Source organism: Grampus griseus (genome assembly GCF_964374135.1).
Source record: "Grampus griseus genome assembly, chromosome: 12".
NCBI lineage: Eukaryota > Metazoa > Chordata > Mammalia > Artiodactyla > Delphinidae > Grampus > Grampus griseus.
Genome location: NC_139006.1, coordinates 57,562,509 through 57,585,334, shown reverse-complemented (window position 1 = coordinate 57,585,334; position 22,826 = coordinate 57,562,509). Strand labels below are relative to the sequence as shown.

General features: G+C 38.2%; 1 protein-coding gene across 3 annotated transcripts in view; it reads right to left on the bottom strand.

Annotated features, from left to right (window-relative positions):
- PIK3C3 (phosphatidylinositol 3-kinase catalytic subunit type 3) overlaps positions 1-22,826 on the bottom strand; it is a 158,471-nt gene that overhangs the window by 23,776 nt on the left and 111,869 nt on the right. For all 3 annotated transcript variants that reach the window (XM_082667222.1, XM_082667224.1, XM_082667223.1), the window contains one exon: positions 20,030-20,104. In XM_082667222.1, coding sequence (XP_082523348.1) covers positions 20,030-20,104 — 75 coding nt within the window. The remainder of the gene's footprint in view (positions 1-20,029; positions 20,105-22,826) is intronic.

The window sequence follows — 22,826 nt, the reverse complement described above, 5'->3', positions numbered from 1 at the left end:
AACTAGAACAAAGAATCTTAAAATTTGTATGGAGACACAAAAGCCCCCGAATAGCCAAAGCAGTCTTGAGGGAAAAAAACGGAGCTGGCGGAATCAGACTCCCTGACTTCAGACAATAGTACAAAACCACAGTAATCAAGACAATATGGTAGTGGTGCAAAAACAGAAACACAGATCAATGCAACAAGATAGAAAGCCCAGAGATAAACCCACACACCTATGGTCAACTAATCTATGACAAAGGAGGCAAGGATATACAATGGAGAAAAGACAGTCTCTTCAATAAGTGGTGCTGGGAAAACTGGACATCTACATGTAAAAGAATGAAATTAGAGGGGCTTCCCTGGTGGCACAGTGGTTGAGAATCCTCCTACCAACGCAGGGGACACGGGTTTGAGCCCTGGTCCAGGAAGATGCCACATGCCGCGGAGTAACTAAGCCAGTGTGCTACAACTACTGAGCCTGTGCTCTAGAGCCTGTGAGCCACAACTACTGAAGCCCACGTGCATAGAGCCCATGCTCTGCAACAAGAAGCTACTGCAATGAGAAGCCCACACACTGCAACGTAGAGTAGCCCCTGCTCACTGCAACTAGAGAAAGCCTGCTCGCAGCAACGAAGACCCAACACAGCCAAAAATAAATAAATTAAATAAATAAATTTTAAAAAAAAAGAATGAAATTAGAACACTCCCTAACACCATACACAAAAATAAACTCAAAATGGATTAGAGACCTAAATGTAAGGCCAGACACTATAAAACTCTTAGAGGAAAACATAGGAAGAACATTCTTTGACATAAATCACAGCAAGATCTTTTTTGATCCGCCTCCTATAGTGATGGAAATAAAAATAAACAAATGGGACCTAATGAAGCTTAAAAGCTTTTGCACAGCAAAGGAAAGCATAAATAAGACTAAAAGACATCCCTCAGAATGGGAGAAAACATTTGCACACTAATCAATGGACAAAGGATTAATCTCCAAAATATATAAACAGCTCATGCAGCTCAATATTAGAAAAACAAACAACCCAATCTAAAAATGGGCAGAAGACCTAAATAGACCTTTCTCCAAAGAAGACATACAGATGGCCAATAAGCACATGAAAAGCTGTTCAACATCACTAATTATTAGAGAAATGCAAATCAAAACTGCAATGAGGTATCACCTCACACCAGTTAGAATGGGCATCATCAGAAAATCTACAAACAGCAAATGGTGGAGAGGGTGTGGAGAAAAGGGAACCCTCTTGCACTGTTGGTGGGAATGTAAATTGATACAGCCATTATGGAGAACAGTATGGAGGTTCCTTAAAGCAACTAAAAACAGAATTACCATATGATCCAGCAATCCCACTACTGGGCATATACCCAGAGAAAACCATAATTCAAAAAGACACACGCACCCAATGTTCACTGCAGCACTATTTACAATAGCCAGGTCATGGAAGCAACCTAAATGACCATCGACAGAGAAATGGATAAAAAAGCTGTGGTACATATATACAATGGAATATTACTCAGCCATAAAAAGGAACAAAATTGGGTCATTTGTTGAGACGTGGATGTATATAGAGAGTGTCATACAGAGTGAAGTAAGTCAGAAAGAGAAAAACAAATATCGTATTTTAACGCATATATGTGGAACCTAGAAAAGTGGTACCGATGAACCGGTTTGCAGGGCAGAAATTGAGACACAGATGTAGAGAACAAATGTATGGACACCAAGGGGGGAAAGCGGCAGGGGGTGGGGGTGGGGGTGTGATGAATTGGGCCATTGGGATTGACATGTAGACACTGATATGTATAAAACTGATGACTAATAAGGACCTGCTGTATAAAAAAATAAAATAAAATTTAAAAATTAAAAAAAGCTTTTGCTTATATACACAAGTTATTTTTTTCCTTAGAATTTGAATCTCTAAAACATTATGGTGATGATTATTATATAACAACCCCAAATAGTTAAAAGCCTTCCTAAAGTGGCTTATCATAATTCTTTCACATATTTTAGTGAGGGAATTTATTTTTAAAAATCTTAATAATAAAATCAAGTATGCAGTTATAAATGAGATCAAGATAGGCTGATAAGTTACAACAAATATATTTTTTCTGTGTAATGCATTTGCATCTATACGTATGAATTAAAATAGCCATTACCTTATTAGAACTTGAGAGAAATATGAAATGAGATTTATTTTCTTAATGTTCAGAATTTATTTTCTTATTATAACTATAGGAGCATGATTGCGACATTATCCAAATGAATTGTTCAGTACTTTTACTGATGTAGTAGCTATGTGCTTGAAATATTTTGCAAAAATTCTTGTTAACAACTCTCTTATTTTTGCTCATTTTACTTATTTTCATCCAATAAAGCCATGTGAACCAATAAAAAAAAAGAAAAAAAGAAATGAATTCATTTAAAAAGCCAACTCAAAATTTCCCTAATGCAACCTGCCCACTCTCATTTATCTTGTAATGCATTCTGACCTGTTTTATGTGGAAACCTATCCTCCATCATTTTTGGGGAAGCTTCGATTTCTTTCCTTCAATGGCACAAGCCATTGTTCTTGAGGCACATATATTGAGTTTTTACACACTTTTGCCATCTTGTAAAATATTTTTTGATAGTGACTCTATCCAGTTAAAATGTTAAGCTATACCCTTCTGTCTATGCCTTCCTCTGAGCATTAACACTGTTATCTGTGAACTTTATACACCATCATTAGGTCACTGTTGGAAACATAAACAACAATGGGCATGGAACTGACTCTAGTTGTGGTAACAAAGTCCCAGGTAACAGTGATGCCCTGGCAGGCACTCTGAGTCAGGAGCATAATGGCCCTTTATTAAAACACTTTCACATCTCACTTGATCAGGTACGTGATCCTTATAAAGTTGCTTAACCTTTCTAAGGTTCACTTTCTAAACTACAAAACAAGTTAATACTGATAATTACCTTCTATGGAAGAATTAAAAGAGATAATATAGCTAATACTTAACACAGTACTTGATAGACAGTAATCACTCTAAATTTTAAATACTGAACTTTGTTCAAAAATAAATATTGGGCTTCCCTGGTGGCGCAGTGGTTGAGAGTCCGCCTGCTGATGCAGGGGACACGGGTTCGTGCCCCGGTCCGGGAAGATCCCACACGCCGCAGAGCGGCCGGGCCCATGAGCTATGGCCGCTGAGCCGGCGCGTCCGGAGCCTGTGCTCCACAACGGGAGAGGCCACAACAGTGAGAGGCCCGTGTACCGAGAAAAAAAAAAAAAATACATTTTAAACATGCTTAAAATGTCCCTGATACCTGAGATCACAACAGCCAGAAATTAGTAAAATTAAATATTAAAGAGATAAGCAATCTTATTTTCTGCAACTTCTTCAGGCATCTTTCTTAACAAAGAAAAACTAAATAATACATTAAACTGGAAATGTTATAAAACTCTGAAAATGAGAAAGAACTTCAAATGTGCCAAGGCTGGGTAATAAAAAGTACAAATTTTAGGCAATAATAATATTAAATTTAAGTAAAATTCAAGATAGATACTGGCACTATTTTCCCACAACAGTAAAGAAAACTATATTGCAAATTACCTGGAGTTGACAGAAGGTGTACTGAATTTGGGACATGGAGTTCATATACAAAGAGAAACAACAGCTTACAAATGAGTGCTCATAATGACAACTAACCAGAGATTTAAACATTATCATCACCTGGCTGTAGAAAAAGTAGCCATTGTCCAGGAGGAAGAAATTTTCTTCTACCCTCCTAGGTTCTCTGGCGGGTCTAAGAATTAAATTGACATGAGACAGATTAAGAGGAGAAAATCAAACCAAAGTTTAATAACATGTAAACATGAAAGAGACCCAGAAAAACCAAGTAACTGCCCAAAATAGCTGAAACCCTCACCCTAAATACCATCTTCACCTAAAGACAAAGGAGGATGTTGGGGTAGGAGTTGGGACTTCAAATGTGAGGAAGGCATGAAGATGGAAAAGCAAATGTTTGGGAAACAAATGTTTGCTAGGCCTTGCAGAGACAATGGGACACAGAGTGGACTCTAAATTTCCAAGGGTCTCACCCACCACACCTAGCCTGTATTCTTTGCAGATATTTCTGGTGATAGCTCTATTCCTGTTATAGGTCCTCTATCTAAATTCTTCAGGCAGTTAGGGGCAAGGTCAAAGGTGCTTCCAGAGGCTTTTTGGCCTTGATTGTTCTCAGCTTGAAACTGCATGCCAGAAACATTTTGGGGTAGCTAATTTTGTTCCCCTGCACCATCATCAATGTAACTATTGCACTGAATACCAGTTTTCCATTTATCGAAATTATCTTAATTTTTTTTAAAAGATATACCAGGTTTAAAATATTCTGTTCAAACTGGAGAATTGGTTAAAGTCTTATAGGGGAGCAAAACTTGCCATCCCAAAATGTCTTTCTGGCATGAAAATTATTTTTGATCTGAAACCAATCAAGGCCCAAAAGGATGAAACTTGACCTTCCCCCAGCTACCTAAAAAAATGTCAGTAGAGGATCTGTTCCAGGAAGGGACCTATCACCATAGATTAATTATAGTATGAACTATGTATGCAGACAGGGAGGAACCTAGCGAAGTTTGTTAAAAATTCCTTTGTGTCCTATTGTCTCTGCATGGCCTAGCAAACATTTACCAAACATTTGCTTTTCTATCTCCTTGTCAATTGCCTCTCCTTCTTTGAGGTGCCAAACCACTATCCCCAACATCCTCCTTAGTCTTTAGCAAAAGATGGTATTTAAGGTGAGGGTTTCAGCCATTTTGGTGAGTTATTCAGTTTTTCTGGGTCTCTCCCATATACATGTGTTAGTAAACTTTAGTTTTTCTCCTGTTAATCTGTCAATAATCTCATGTCAATTTAGTTCTTAGAGCAGCCAGAAGAAACTAGAAGGTTAGAGGAAAATTTCTTCCTCCCCAATAGTCTCTTAAGAATTTTTTTAAATGGATATATCTGGATCTATCTAGTATAGTAAATGACAAATGGAGGAGGTGAAATGAGAAGGAATTCTAATTAGATATAGATAGCAAGGAGCCTGTGGAGAATTGAAAAGTGGTTTTGTCTCCCCACCCCAAAAAACAAAGGCAGTAACAGGTTAGCTAAAAGCTTCCTATAGCTCACACTAGGGCTACCTAAATCAGCATGCTTTTGGTAAGCAGTTATTAATGAGGCTCCTACCTCACCTATTTCTATCAAAACACTTTAGCTGAGGTGTATATTGAAATTATTTGTTCACTCCTCTTTCTCCCCAACACTAAACTTTTAATGAATCATTAAGAGTCTTATACTCAAGAACCTTGTTCCATTTATTTTTGTTATAGTCCTGAAACCTAGAATATTGCCTAGCATACAGGAGTATGCAATGTTGGCTATTCTGCATTTATTTAACCAATGACATCTCAATTTCACCTTTACAGCTTAGACAACTTTTTTTTTTTTTTTTTGTGGTACGCGGGCCTCTACTGTTGCGGCCTCTCCTGTTGTGGAGCACAAGCTCTGGACGCGCAGGCTCAGCAGCCATGGCTCATGGGCCCAGCCACTCTGCGGCACGTGGGATCTTCCCAGACCAGGGCATGAACCCGTGTCCCCTGCATCGGCAGGCGGACTCTCAACCACTGTGTCACCAGGGAAGCCCTTAGACAACTTTTAATAACATTACTGTGAGAAATTTTCTTCTAGAAACCTGATAGTTCTTATAGACGTTGTCATGTTTTAAAAATTTTGTGTCTTCATTTCTGTGAAGATCTATAATGAAATTAATAAAGGCTGAGACTGGATCATCTGGATGCTACCTTACTCCTTAATACTGTCCTATGATTTCAGTGTTTTTGACTGGGTTGGTATCAAACAACAAACCTACTTTAATTGTTGCAGGCTAATACTAACAGAAGCAGAGTACCTTGAAAATTACATTACAGCATCTGGAATAAATGAAGGTTATGAAGCAGTTCGAGGAAAGTAGTGTAAGAATATTAGCATGGGACAGGACATTAACAGCACTCTGAATTGAAACTCACACTATATTATCTATACCATATTCACACTAGCAAGTGGCAATTTAGTTTCAGTATTCCTTTTCTGTCACATTAATATTGTTAGGTTAAATTTTGTTAGTTTGTAACATTATCTTATAAATCTGTTTGTATTTTACAGTTATGTATGAGTAGATGCATAGTAAGTTAAGATCAGGTTTTATGTTGTACATATTTAAGATTATAAAATGTAATATGTCAACACGGGGGGTTTCATTTCTGTTTAAAACAGTCCTACGTATTGCTCTTGATTGAAAAACACATTTTCAGAATTCCAAAATGTGCTTCAGGGTCTCTAAACACAATGAAATCAGTATTTTTGGAAGTTCACAGACTTCACCAATTTCCCAAGGGAAGTCCAAGATTCCCAAAAGATGAGAAATCAGTTTTGGAATAAGTAATTTGAAAATTTGGTACTTACTGGGAAAGCACCATCTCCTAATCTCTTAAGGTTCAAGGGAGGATGCTATCACTGAATTTTTCATGATTTGGTGAAAAGTTCATGATCAACTTCTGTTAAAGGTTTCACTGCCTTCAGCTAAACACATGTCCTCTGTTCAACTAAGCTAAGCACTTCATTTTCTGCTTATTTTCATCCTGGACTTCCCATTTATTATCTACCTTGTTAGACAAATACCATTCTACCCTTCAAGAGTTAAGAAATTAGAAGCTTACAATATCGTGGGTACAGATAAACCTTTCTTAGTTCTATTTATTTATTTATTTATTTATTTTTTCTTCCAATTTTATTGAGATATAATTGACATACAGCAGTGTATAAGTTTAAGGTGTACAGCATAATGACTTGACTTATATACATCATGAAATGATTATCACAATAAGTTTAGTGAACATTGATCATCTCATATGATACAGAATTAAAGAAATAGAAAAAAAAAGTTTCCTTGTGATAAGAACTTAGGATTTACTCTCTCTCTTTTTTTTTTTAATCATTTATAAGTTTTATTATTTTCCAAATCTTATTCAATAACAAGTACTACTTTTCAAATCAGAAAAAAAATTAGTAAGCATGAGGAAACCAACCACCTGATGACAAACTTAAATAGTCACTAATTTCACCAATAGATTTGGGTAATTTCAAATTTCCTTGCTAACACAAATTTTGGAATAAGTCACCTTATGTGTATTACTGAATATGTTCATAACAACCAGAGCCAGAAGTGGGATTTGTCATTTGTTAAATTCAGGCAGCTCACCAAGCAGCCCAGACTTAAACATGAGAACAAATGAATAGCTTTGTACTCACATCTCAAATGACTGACTACCTTAGGTACATCTTACCTTCTTTCCACATCCACTTTAGCCATTGAATCTCTCCCTGAGATTAAGAAAAGATTTATGATGAAAAAGATAGCTCTTACCATCGGGAAACTCTTCCTCCCCTAGAAATGCCAACCCTTTGCTCCTTGCAAAGATATGCTCTGTACCAGCATTTTATTTTGGACCCCACCTTATCCTAAAACAATGGAGCATCTTGGCTGAGCAGCCCACAGAGGATTCCATCTGCTGCTGGCCAGACAGAAGCTGGGGATTAGGAGTAAACACTGGGAGCCCCAAGCGGATCAGCCAGTGTGTCCCTGCCCCTCCCCTAAGCTTTATGCTTCCTCCCGTGGAGCCTTCTGTACCTTCCAAAGCCCTCACTGAATGGGCTAGAAAAAGGTTCTTTTCTTCCCTTGGCACTTTACTGCCATGCATGTTTCCCTGCTAGCATGGGCTACTCCATTAAGCCTCCTGCCTGTCAAAATTTCTAGACTCAAAGTAGGCACCAGGCTGTATATCTTCATTGCCTCAAACTCCAGAGGACATGTCAAGCCCTCCAAGTCCAATCCACTCCATCAGTACCACAGGGGAGTGGAATGTCTGCTGGTACAAAATGCCCCACATCCCCTCCTTGCAAGCATCCCCAGTCTCCACAAGGGAGTCTCTCAGGGTCCCTTCACTTGACTTCATGGGGAGCAAAAAGTCTTTCACCTCAAGCAAGTACATCCTACAGGCCAAGATTCCAAAGATTATGCCTTCCTTTCTATCTCTATAATTATATAGACCTGGGGGCTTAGAGTTGAGGGTTCCACGACCAGTTTTGTTATTGTAGGTCTTTTCCTTCTTTTGTGTTTCTTGCCTAGAGAAGTTCCTTTAGCAGTTGTTGTAGAGCTGGTTTGGTGGTGCTGAACTCTCTCAGCTTTTGCTTGTCTCTAAAGGTTTTAATTTCTCCATCAAATCTGAATGAGATCCTTGCTGGGTAGAGTAATCTTGGTTGCAGGTTTTTCTCCTTCAACACTTTCAATATGTCCTGCCACTCCCTTCTGGCTTGCAGAGTTTCTGCTGAAAGATCAGCTGTTAACCTTATGGGGATTCCCTTGTGTGTTATTTGTTGTTTTTCCCTTGCTGCTTTTAATATGTTTTCTTTGTATTTAATTTTTGACAGTTTGATTAATATGTGTCTTGGCGTATTTCTCCTTGGATTTATCCTGTATGGGACTCTCTGTGCTTCCTGGACTTGATTAACTATTTCCTTTCCCATATTAGGGAAGTTTTCAACTATAATCTCTTCAAATATTTTCTCAGTCCCTTTCTTTTTCTCTTCTTCTTCTGGAACCCCTATAATTCGAATGTTGGTACGTTTAATGTTGTCCCAGAGGTCTTTGAGACTGTCCTCAGTTCTTTTCATTCTTTTTTCTTTATTCTGCTCTGCAGTAGTTATTTCCACTATTTTATCTTCCAGGTCACTTATCCGTTCTTCTGCCTCAGTTATTCTGCTATTGATCCCATCTAGAGTACTTTTAATTTCATTTATTGTGTTGTTCATCGTTGCTTGTTTCATCTTTAGTTCTTCTAGGTCCTTGTTAACTGATTCTTGCATTTTGTCCATTCTATTGTCCATTCTATCTCCAAGATTTCGGATCAACCTTACTATCATTATTCTGAATTCTTTTTCAGGTAGACTGCCTATTTCCTCTTCATTTGTTAGGTCTGATGGGTTTTTATCTTGCTCCTTCATCTGCAGTGTGTTTTTCTGTCTTTTCATTTTGCTTATCTTACTGTGTTTGGGGTCTCCTTTTTTGCAGGCTGAAGGTTCGTAGTTCCTGTTGTTTTTTGTGTCTGTCCCCAGTGGCTAAGGTTGGTTCAGTGGGTTGTGTAGGCTTCCTGGTGGAGGGTACTAGTGCCTGTGTTCTGGTGGATGAGGCTAGATCTTGTCTTTCTGGTGGGCAGGTCCACGTCTGGTGGTGTGTTTTGGGGTGTCTGTAGACTTATTATGATTTTGGGCCGCCTCTCTGCTAATGGGTGGGGTTGTGTTCCTGTCTTGCTAGTTGTTTGGCATAGGATGTCCAGCACTGTAGCTTGCTGGTCGTTGAGTGAAGCTGGGTGCTGGCGTTGAGATGGAGATCTCTCGGAAATTTCTGCTGTTTGATATTATGTGCAGCTGGGAGGTCTCTTGTGGATCAGTGTCCTGAAGTTGGCTCTCCCACCTCAGAGGCACAGCACTGACTCCTGGCTGCAGCACCAAGAGCCTTTCATCCACAGGGCTCCTTAATTTGGGATGATTGGTTGTCTATTCAGGTATTCCACAGATGCAGGGTATATCAAGTTGATTGTGGAGCTTTAATCCGCTGCTTCTGAGGCTGCTGGGAGAGATTTCCCTTTCTCGTCTTTGTTCTCACAGCTCCCAGGGGCTCAGCTTTGGATTTAGCCCCGCCTGTGCGTGTAGGTCACCGGAGGGCGTCTGTTCTTTGCTCAGACAGGACGGGGTTAAAGGAGCCGCTGATTCGGAGGCTCTGGCTCACTCAGGCCCGGGGGTAGGGAGGGGCACGGAGTGTGGGGCGGGCCTGCGGCGGCAGAGGCCAGCGAGACGTTGCAGCCTGAGGCGCGCCTGTGCGTTCTCCCGGGGGAGTTGTCCCTGGATCCCGGGACCCTGGCAGTGGCGGGCTGCACAGGCTCCCCGGAAGGGCGTATGGCTAGTGACCTGTGTTCGCACACAGGCCTCCCGGTGGCGGCAGCAGCGGCCCTAGCGTCTCATGTCTGTCTCTGGGCTCCGCACTTTTAGCCGCGGCTCGCGCCCGTCCCTGGAGCTCTCTCAAGCAGCGTTCTTAATCCCCTCTCCTCGCGCACCAGGAAACAAAGAGGGACGTAAAAGTCTCTTGCCTCTTCGGCAGTTCCAGACTTCTCCCCGGACTCTCTCCCGGCCAGCCGCGGTGCACTAACGCCCTGCAGGCTGTGTTCACGCCGCCAACCTCAGTCCTCTCCCGGCGCTCCGACAAAAGCCGGAGCCTCAGCTCCCAGTCCCGCCCGCCCCGGTGGGCGAGCAGACAAGCCTCTCGGCTGGTGAGTGCCGGTCGGCCCGATCCTCTGCGCTGGAATCTGTCCGCTTTGCCCTCCGCACCCCTGTTGCTGTGCTCTCCTCCGCGGCTCCCAAGCTCCCCCACTCCGCCTCCCGAAGTCTCCACCCGCGAAGGGGCTTCCTACTGTGTGGACACTTTTCCTCCTTCACAGCTCTCTCCCGCTGGTGCAGGACCCGTCCCTATCCTTTTGTCTCTGTTTAGTTTTTTCTTTTGCCCTACCCAGGTACGTGGGGAGTTTCTTGCCTTTTGGGAGGTCTGAGGTCTTCTGCCAGCGTTCAGTAGGTGTTCTGTAGGAGTTGTTCCACGCGTAGATGTATTTCTGGTGTATCTGTCAGTTCTATTTATTTAAATAATGCTTTGTTATCAATATATTTCCTACTGATACCCACCACTTGAGCAGAGAACCTATTTGACCAATCTTTGATTCAAAACTGCTACCCTTAATAAATCATGTATCAAATGGTATCAACCATCACACAGAGTTTATTTAACGGGCTTGGTGCTTTTTAATAGGAAACCTAGCCCCACTTTTCTTCATTTCCTAACAGGCATTAATGGAATTCCAATGTCATCTATGCATCACTGCCTCCAAATGAAGAGTATACTTCTATCCTTCTTGTAAGAAAATTCTCAAAGAACAGGATTACTACTTAATTATAAGGCATAAAAGATTCAGTATCTAACTATGAAACCATTACTATGCTTTGCAAGTTCAAAGAGGAATGTATTTTGAAAAGAGGCTATCAACGTTTTAAGAAAACTTATCCTCATACCAAAGGGAATGGCTTTTTTAAACTTAATATCTGTAAATTAAACTTTTAAGAATTTTTAAAATACACTGCACAAAATTAAAAAAATGTTAAAAAAATTCAGGGAATGTGGTTTTATTCAAATCTATTACATTAAATAGTCAAGGAGCAAAGTGTACATAAAACAAACTTAATGTTAACTGTAACTACCTTCTTTTGTCCCTGCCTTGCAATATAAAGGGAATAAGAGGTGTTAATTAATTTTTCCTGTTATTTGCATAAGTGACATGAAAATATTTTTTAAATTGTAGTTGAAGACATTTGTAGTTCTTGGATTAAAGAGACTAGATACTGCCAAAATTAATAGTATTTAGTGGTAGAGTTTCTTTTTTATTTATTTATTTAATTTCCCTTTTGTCTATTTAATAATTAAATGCAACCAATCTCAAAACTGTACTTATTCCATTTTTTACACTGCTTATTCCTTCTACTTGACTCTCTCCTGTAATCTCTCCTATAAACTAGACTCTAATTTTTTGAAAATCCCACACAATTCCCAAATTCAAAAATTCTTCCCTGCTACTCTACTCCCCAGTAAGTTTCCCACTCTCAATTTTTTTTGTATATAACCTGACATTTTATTTTTTTCCCCAGAATGCCTTTATTTCTTACATGAACGTTATATCTTTCCTGTTGCCCTACCACAAACCCTAGAAAAAAAGAAGGGTGTGAATAACTATTTATTGATACAATGGAACTTATATTTTAGAATTAAAAATGCTCCCTACACCTACACTCCCACTGCTCCCAACACTTATTAGTTAAACCCTTATGATATACTTGGTTAGAGGTATTTTCATTTACAGTTAAAAAGTATAGTAATGAGGAAATATTTTTCAAAACTAGTTTTTGAGTAACAAAGTACAATAAGTCATACATAAGTACAGATTAGCATAGACATTACAGTCACCTGCTAAATTTTTCACATAATTTATTATCACTTCACATTCAATTGTTAAGATGGCTTCTTATAAACAGGGATAACATTAAGCTAACTAATGAAAAGGGGGCAAAACCATGTCTACTTATATCTCTGATTATATAGTCTATTTCCATTCAAGAAAAACGATTATTTAACTGTTATATATTTTCATTTTTCCTACAGTCATTAAAACAAAGTTTTTTTTCCCTGAAACACTCTTTTCTTCTAGAGAACTGTTTTAATGTCTGAAGCAGAACAGTTATTAACCCTTTGAAGATGAAAAACAATGGCCTTCAAAAAGCAATTCTAAAAGATCATGGTCTCAGGACCCTTTATACTCTTAAAAAGTATTCAGAACCCCAAAAATGCCTTAGTTGGACTACCTATATTGATATTTACTACATTTGAAATGGAAACTGAGACATTTAAAAAATATTAATTAGCTTAAAAATAACAATTCAATAACGTTTTAACATAAATTTGTTTTCTATTAATAATACTTTCCAAAACAAAATATAATTAATGAGAAGAGTGGCACTGCCTTACATTTTGCACATCTTTTTTTTTTTTTTTTTTTTTTGCGGTACGCGGGCCTCTCACTGTTGTGGCCTCTCCCGTTGCAGAGCACAGGCTCTGGACGTGCAGGCTCAGCGGCCATGGCTCACGGGCCTAGCCGCTCCGTGGCATGTGGGATTTTCCCGGACCAGGGCACGAACCCGTGTCCCCTGCATTGGCAGGCGGACTCTCAACCACTGCGCCATCAGGGAAGCCCTGCACGTCTTTTTAATGTCTGGCTTAATAGGAGAAGCTGGATTCTCATATTTGCTTCTTCTTTCAATCTATCATGATATATTGTTTTGATTGAAGTGAAAGAACAAAGCCTCTAAATAGAAATGGATTTTAAAAGGGGAGAAGAATCTTAATAACCTTTTCAGAGAATTACTGATCGTTTTCTTGGCTATTAAAACAAATTCTCAGGCCCTACCATACCTACTAAATCAAAAACTCTGAGCCTGGTGCCCAGCAATCTGTATTTTAACTGGCTCTCTTGATGATTCTAATATACTCAGAAGCTTGAGGACTTCTGATCTACTTTATACTGACTAATACAACTCTCAGACTCAGTCAGGTCATCATGGAAGGGACAGTGGCAAGATGAATCACCTAAATGAATTAAAACTCATATTCAGACTAATGGTTAGTTTCCTTGTGTTGTTCAACATCATTACCTTAAAATTTGGCACTTCTTTTTGTTCTGGGGTTACTATAAACATAACTTTTTTAATATTTTAGTTTATGAAACTTTGAATGGTTTAAAATACATTAAAATGTAATCTCTCCCCAAATTATTCATTTCGAAGCAAAACAGTGTCTAGCCAGCATTAAGGAATATATCATCTGATAAAACTTACATTAGGGCTTCCCTGGTGGCACAGTGGTTGAGAGTCCACCTGCTGATGCAGGGGAAACGGGTTTGTGCCCCAGTCTGGGAAGATCCCACATGCTGCGGAGCAGCTGGGCCTGTGAGCCATGGCCTCTGAGCCTGCACGTCCAGAGCCTGTGCTCCACTACGAGAGAGGCCACAACAGTGAGAGGCCCGCGTACCGCAAAAAAAAAAAAAAAAAAATTAAATAAACAAAAAACAACAAAAAAAACTTACATTAAAAAATTTACTGCTAATCTACATTTTTACTTCAGTGACTGAATTAAGCTTTGCCATATAAAAGGTAATCCGAAAGGAAGTAGATTGCTTTCCCTCCATAATCTGATGTCAAATTTTTCTAACCAGCCTATATATATTACCTGCAAAGGCATGGCTTATTTCAGCTTCCAGATATTTTACTGGAATGTGTGCTTTTCTCTATTTGTATCCCATACAAATCCAACACATTCTTCATGACCCAGTCTAAGTTACTCTATCCATAAAGTAATTTGCACCTCCTTAGGTAAAAAGAGTATAGCCCTTTATCATTTTTTATTACCTCTAATGAGAAGATACAATGTTCTTCTCAAACAAACTTAAAAAAAAAAAAAGCAGCCTCTGGCTTCCCTGGTGGCGCAGTGGTTGAGAGTCCGCCTGCCGATGCAGGGGACACGGGTTCGTGCCCCGGTCTGGGAAGATCCCACATGCCACAGAGCGGCTAGGCCCGTGAGCCATGGCCGCTGAGCCTGCGCTCCGCAACGGGAGAGGCCAAAACAGTGAGAGGCCCGCGTACCGCAAAAAAAAAAAAAAAAAAAAGCCTCCACAAAAATTAACATTTTCCTTATGATAGGTTTCAGTTAACATAAAGACTGACTTCCTGATACTAAATATTTAAGAAACTTTCAAAAGATCAGATTTTAAATAATGTTAAAAAGAAAATTATTCACATGAAGACAAGTTCTCGTTATTTAAACATCTAAAGTAATGATCAATAAAGACTAAAAAAGTACTTATGGATAAAAAGGGCAGGTCTTATGTGCTTGGCTCTCTTTTCCATATATCAACTGAGAAATACAAATCAAACTGGTAAGTAATAGTATATCCACAATCTATAGTAAAACTAAGTTTTGACAGGAAACAGATTTTTCTGAAACCCTGAGCATAGATTAAAATGACATGAAAAAACCTAGTTCATTTACTTATTTTCAAAGCATTTACTAGGTGCCTACTACGCACAGAGCTTTTTATACTCCTTTCTCTCATGTTCCAGAGAGTAAACAAGCACATATACTACTAAAATAATGAGCCACTCAAAAGAGATTTTAGAGGGCAGTAAGTTACAGGAGTTTGGATTTTAGGGTAGAAAAAGTTTTTGAGATATATTATTTCCTTATCTCTAAAATTATGATTACAAATAACAGCTAAATAAGGAAGGCATTCTTATTTCTTGGTGGTGAAATACACAAACAAAACCGTAATAGTTAGCCCACAAGGAATGTTTACTATGTGCACAGTACCATACAAAATTCTACCATATTAAATCATTCAACCCTCACATCAGGAGAGAGTTCTATTATTATTTATGCATTGAGGAGAAGAGACTGAGACACAGATATATTAGATAACTTGATCGGTCATACAATGGTGGAGGGGCAACTTAAACACAAAGAATTTGACTTTAGAGCCTGACATATTAACTCCTATGTGAAATTGTTCCCCAGAATTAAAAAAAGGGAAGTGAATCAATTGTACATAAAATTAAAGAATGATAAAGAAGATCAGGATAGGAGATGTATTGAAAGCAATGTGCAATTAGGATTAAAATGACTATTTTTCTTTGCTGTGAGCTTTCTGACAAAAGGCTCAAAGGGTATTACTCTGAAGTGCCACCACAGACAAAAAAGCTACCACTCCTCTCACTATATAAATAGATAAGCCCAGGTTAACAAGGCCATCTTTATGACCTACAAAAAACTTTCCATTTACTACAGATACCCAGTTCCTACTTCTCTTTTGTGAATGTTTTTCAATTATTTACATATTAATTTTATATGTTAATTATATCATACAGTCTGTATATCATAAACAAACAGCACGTTTTTCAGTTATACTGGTCCTTTTTTTCCCCCCTCAAATTCTCAAAAAGAAAAGCAAAACAAAACTTTTTCCAAAGAGTTGAGATAAACTCAAGTCTAATTTCATTTGAGTCCTGCCACAATTGAATTACCCTGAATAAACTTCTTAAAACTTTCTCAAAGAACAGCAACTCTGAAAAAAATTCATTTTTTCCTATCCTGTATCACAGCTTAAATTTTGTAGTTTCTTGCCAAAATAATATATTAATGCATTAATAAGTGAAATATCATTCACCCCAAAATATGCTTGTAGAAAACCATAATATTGACAAAGGAATTTCCAGACTTTTACATTTGTGATAGACACACAACGCCCTCTGCTGCACAAGTTGAGGAAACTTCAACCAAGTTAAAAATACCCACAACCAACTAAAGCATGGGCAAAAAATTTCTGAGAAATCTGAAATTGAGACTTATATTTTGCATTTTTGTACATTACCATTGTACAGATTTTGAAATTCTCTATAAGAGGTGAAACATTTTCCTCCACACATTCCTGAAGTTCTTAGTCTGACCCTTTTCTGTCTCATCTATATTTACAGGCGGAACAGTGTGTATTTAGGGTGAATCCCCAAAAGACCACAGTGAAATGAAATCTGGGTGTCTCCTTCCTCTCTGTTCCATCTCTCATATCAGGGAACTGGGCACTGACAAATCAGTAGTACTCTGATTATAATTCCAAACCATCTAAACCTGTCCAAGAAACACACACACACACACACACACACACACACACACACACACACACCTGCCCAAGCTGGAAAATGAGACTAGAAGACAAAAGGTATTTTATTTTGAAGAATGGGAGAAATGCTATTTATCATTAATAAAAGCTCCATCAACACTGAGAGACTGGAGAGTTATATAAGAAAATCTAAAGTTCTAAGTTTTTAATATGTTATGGTCTGTGTTGAAGGCATAATGGATCCAAAATATACAGTGGAAGATGCTTCATAATATTCAAGGCATTTTTAAGTACAAGCATTGAAATCTATTGCCTGCAATGAAACACCTTCAAAATTCATTTTAAATATGTAATAGTTGTCTAGGGCTTCCCTGGTGGTACAGTGGTTGAGAGTCTGCCTGCTGATGCAGGGGACACGGGTTCGTGCCCCGGTCTGGGAAGATCCCACATGCCACGGAGCGGCTAGGCCCGTGAGCCATGGCTGCTGAGCCTGCGCGTCCAGAGCCTGTGCTCCGCAACGGGAGAGGCCACAACAGTGAGAGGCCCGCGTACGGCAAAAAAAAAAAAAAAAGTTAATAGTTGTCTAAACTATACAAAGTCAAATTATAACATATGTAATTAATATAACTCGAAACTGTTCTGAAATATGGACTGTTAGTAAAAAATGAGTAGACACACAAACATTTTAAAATAAATCATTATAAATTTCTTGAAGTTGAGGAATGTATTATATACTTCCACTTGTCTTGACATAATTGGTCTTTCCTTATACAATCCAATTTCATTCAAACTAAATCCAAAAATTTAAAACACTTATCCTAGTGAGGAAGATGTAAAATGCTTGTTGTATGATATAAGTGTATGAAATTATTAAAGAGCAGTTAAGAAGAAATAACTCAAAGAAATGCTGTTTTAAAAGAGAGAGAATGTGCCTCTTATCTAGCACATTTTTAGGTAAGCTTAAAACAAAATTTAGAGCACCCTCTAGTGGAAAACTGGTGACAAGAAGCTTAAAACCTGTTTTTGAAATTTTATAATTCAATTTCCATACAAGTATCTATGACCTGGGCCAAAAAAGTATATTAGGTAGACCTTTCTTTCCAAATCTTACTCTTAAAGTATCCCCATCAATACACACAGACACACACAAGACAGAGCAGTTCTCAAAGTCCAACAGAAAATGTTCTATTATTTATCAATTTCCAGAAGAAGAGACAAGTAAGATTTGTGAATATAACATAGATCTAATGTTACTCTATACATTAAAGAATTCCACTGTGGTTATAATGATAACAATATAAAAACAAATGGAATTATTTTGGAAGTCTGATTCTTGTGGTTAAAAGATTCAACTGAAAAAGAGAGCTAAGAAAACAACACAGGAAAACTTTTTCCAAATTATAATTTTTTCCAAACACAGCATAATGTTTTTTTTTTTTCTGCAGTATGCGGGCCTCTCACTGCTGTGGCCTCTCCCGTTGAGCACAGGCTCCGGACGCGCAGGCTCAGTGGCCATGGGTCACAGGCCCAGTAGCTCTGCAGCATGTGGGATCTTCCCGACCGGGGCACGAACCTGAGTCCCCTGCATCGGCAGGCAGACTCTCAACCACTGTGCCACCAGGGAAGCCCAGCAGCATAACCTTTTATAAATATCTTTTGCTAAATTAGTAAATTTGGCAAGAACCTCCAATGCAATCTGATTATACTCCTTCAGGCTTTGGTAATTAAAGGGATTGCCTGGCATTAATACAGACATGGTTCCCACATGCAAATTTTACCAGATAATTTTTCACACTAATAATTTAAAACTGAATATATGAAATTCCAGACTACATGAATTAACATGGTTACTATATTAATAATTAGTCAGGCTACACTCAATTTTGGTATCAAAATTTGGAGGAATACTAACAAACTACATAATGTCCTTACCTGAGAGACTATTTTAAGTGTACTTTAAAATCTATTTTCTGTGAAGGGCTGAAGAAACTTGGATTATTTGGCATATGGAAGAAAAGGCTACACAGAAGAACAGAAATATTTATTAATTAATTCAACAATGATTTATCAAACATTTTAGCTAGGTATTGTTCAAGGCTCTGGAGGCACGGTGGCAAAGTGCATGGACAAGGTCCCTGCTCTCATGGAACCTACATCCGGAATGGGAGAGGATGATGATTAAGAAGTCAACAAGCTCCACGAGGGCTAGGATTTCTGTCCTGTTTATTTTGGTATCCCCATCACCTAGAACAATACCTAAAATATAGTAGGTGCTCAATAAGCATTTGTTGAATTATATTAAAAAGATACCTTCAGCTAGTGATAAGTGCTATAAAGAAAACAAAACAGAATAATAAATAGAGAGTAATGGAGAGGGGTGGGGTGGCAGGTATATAAATATTATTTGACTGGAGAGTTAGAAAAGGATACTCTAAAAAGATGCCAGGGCTTCCCTGGTGGCGCAGTGGTTGAGAGTCCGCCTGCCGATGCAGGGGACACGGGTTTGTGTCCCAGTCCGGGAAGATCCCACATGCCGCGGAGCGGCTGGGCCCGTGAGCCATGGCCACTGGGCCTGCGCCTCCAGAGGCTGTGCTCTGCAACGGGAGAGGCCACAACAGTGAGGCCCGCGTATCGCAAAAAAAAAAAAAAAAAAAAGATGCCATTCAATCTTAGACTTACTCACCGAAGTCTTGAAAGATCTGAGAGAAGAGCTTCCCAGGAAGAAGAAACAACAAGGGTACTTGCCCAAGATAGGAGTGATTTTACATTCATACATTCAAACCTGTTAGTGTAGGCAAGCCACAATGGCTACAGTAAAGAGTTCAGATTTTAATCATACAGTTTGGGCAAAAGATATTGGTGGTTTCAAATGGGATAAAAGCAGTGGAAATGAAGAGGGGGTAACTTCATGATTTATTTTGGTGAGCAGTAGATACAATTTGATAATAGATTCGATATGTAAGATGAAGCCAATAGTGCAATTAAAAATGACTCCCAAGTCTGGGGCTTAAACAACTGAGTAGGTGATGTTACTATTTATTAAGATGAGGAAACCAAGTGAGGAGCAGCTTATCAGGCAGGTAGTGGAGGAAGAAAACAACTTTTATGACTAGCTGTATAATATTTAGGATCTCAGGTAAACAGCTAATGAAATGGATTGAAATAGAGCAAGTTTGGAAGTTGCACAGAGATGGTGTTTAAAGCCATGGGGCCAAGGAGTTATTAGGAAGAAGGATGAGAATGATTATTCCACCTAACTCCAAGGGGAAAAGGTAAAGAATTAAAGATAGAGGTTAATGTGAGTTCAGTGTTGTTTGATAAGAGAAAGAACATTTAAACATTCTAACTAGAGCTGTACAGTAAGAGATTGGACTGCTTGCATACATTATGGGCTTCCCACTAAAGGAGGCATTTCGAGAAGTAAGGGCTAGATGACCATCTGTAGGATTTCTACTAAAGCAGTTCTTACAAGGGATGGGAGTTTCCCTGACATGTCCTTCCAAGGTACCATATAAAGGGACTTCAATTTAAATTCACTTATGCAACTTATTTTCTTATGAAGTAGATTCCAGGGCAAAAATCACTGGCATATAAAATGTATATTTGCTACTAGCCATTATTTGTTACCTGTTTTTGTCAGCAAAAGGTTATCCAGGTGCCTGTCTCCAACTCCAAGAATGTATGTAATCACGCAATATCCAGCTGCAATAACAGTTCAAAAACAAAAGACAAAAGAACTGTGAAAAACACATGCAAACCAGGTTATACATACAACTGAATACAACAGCAGCTTGTGCTACTTTAATTTCAAATTGATTACTACTCTTTCTGACTTCTTACCTAAATTCTCAAATTAAATGTGTAATCTTTGACTCTATGAAGAGGTTATCACTTGAAAGTCAAATTATTATTTGCAACAGAGAAAATACCCTGTAGAATTCTGTCAAATTATAAAAGTCACTTTAATCAAAAGTTAAATGAGGTTTCAGAAACCTTAATTATAACATGTGTCTATTGTTTCTCATTTCAAAGTAGATATGTTAAGAATGACAGTGAAAAAAAAAGTGTCTGCAGAAACACACATAATGAAGTCAACCATCCCACAACCATCTTATCTACACTATAACAAAAGTAAGTGTAGAATTAAAAAAAAAATCTTTAGAGAAACAATCTTGAAGTGCCAGCAGATAGAAAAACAAATGAATTCACGTGAGTGGTAAAGGCATGTATGAAGTTCACATAATCAGCATAATCCTCTAAATTAAGAAAAATTACCTGAGCAGGACAAGGGGCAGAGTCACTGTCTCTACCTTTATTCTCTTTTTCTTTCTCTTCTAAAGTCTGGAAACCTGGCGCATGATGAAAGTGCTCAAAAAATTTAAGCAAACAACACCTGTTTGAAGCCGTTTTTTTTCTGTTCTGTTTCCCGCATTAGTAACTTAAGAACAAATGCAACTTGCAAACACACATATGACTATGCCAGTATTTACAAACACGTTTATTTCAGACACTATGTAGAAAAAAGATCGGACCACCTGTTAATAACCAAATTAATCCTGTCTAAACTCATTAATATTAAAGTTCATTTGATTCAGGTTCTGAAGGCCATTATGGAAGTCCAAAAGTGGCTTAAGCAATGACATCCATCATCAGATTAATCTTCAATTATAATTATAAACAAAGTTACAATTTATTGAAGGCTAGGTTCTTAGCTAGGCACATTACATTCATCATGTCTAACCCTTTTAATGATGTCAGTTAAGTATTATAACCATCCTTCAAATTAAAAAACCTAAGGCTCCGGAAGTTAACAGGATTGTCGAAGGTCACTGGGCTGGGGTTTAAACCTAAGTTAGACTCTAACATCATTGCTTACGCCACTTTTGCACTGTACTCTGTGTAATTCCTCCTTCCCAAAGTGGTTATTTTGATGGATGCAACATTCAACAAGATATTTAAGCTCAAGTATATTTGTTTAGAATAACTCACCATACCCTGATTCTAGATAAAATTATATATTATATATATTTCAAAATATATCCATATGTAGAGAATGAATGAAAGATAGCATACTATCATTCAAAAAAATGCTTCTAATCATATTACTGGTCTACTAATAATTTTCACTTAACTGTAACAAATCAGTTACAGTTGACTAAACAAATCAGTTATTCTCAAAATATAGTCTGTAGTGTGACAAGGACTACTAGTTTGCCAAAAACACAATATCCTATGTACACTGCTTCCTTAAAAGAAGACCAAACTAAGATTTCTGGGGCAAGACTGTACCTACATAAAAGACTACATTTCCCAGCCTCACTTGAAGTTAGGCCTGTCCAGAAAGCAAATGTAGTTTTGTGGTGAGCATTTTTATAGAGGGAGCTGACCAAGAGAATCAGAGACCTTGGTTGACACTAACATCCCTAAAGAGTTAAAACAACAACAGTAATGGCTTACATCTGGGCTTCTTACAAAAAAAGAATATAACTGTTACGTGTGTAAACCACTATAGTTAGATTATGTTAACTGATGCTGAATGAAACTGGTAGTTGGGCCACTGGGGGACTTGAGGGTCATTTACATAAAGGATGAGCAAATACAGCTTGATGGCCCAAATTGGTCCCCCTCTGTTTTTATATTTTATAAAGAAAGTTTATTGGAACAGAGCCATGCCCATTTATTTCAATATTTCTTAAGCACTATAATGGCCTGGTTGAATGGTTGCAACAGAGACCACCTGGCCTGAAAAGTATAAACATATTTACTATCTGAAAGGCTTTAGGGAAAAATTGACTGACATTTGATCTAAGGCATTGCTACCCAAAATGTGATACACAGACTGACAGTTTCACTACCACCTAGAATCTTGTTAAAAATGCAAACTCTTAAGCCTTACTTCATTCCTATTGCATCAGAATCTCCAGGGGCAATGTCCAGAGAGTGATTGTTATACATATCAAAGTTTGAAAAGCCCTCTCTAGTGTTCTAATGCATCTAAGAATCCCCTGGGAATCCTCTATGCAGATTCTGATCCAAACAGCAGGGAAAAGGCCTGAGAGTCTGTAATACGAACAAGTGCCCAGGTGAAGCTAATGCTGTTGGATTATACTTGTAGCACTGCTCTAAAACTGCTGTAAAATATGCAGTTCCACAAATGACTAAAGGCTCTCCACTAAAAGACTAGTAAGTGACTTAACTGAAGGATATTAAATCTGATATTGGTAAAGAGAACTGAGAACACATTAGAACTTAGCACACTGAGTTCTCTAATAAGGGATTCACTTAGAAATCTGGTTGCCACTTGTCAAGGATACAAAACTCCTACTGATAATATGCATATGAAGATAGCTGAAATTCCTGCAATTTTCACAAAGAACAACATTGTGTTATCAGTGCATCTGAGTTGTTACATGGTACCAGTTAC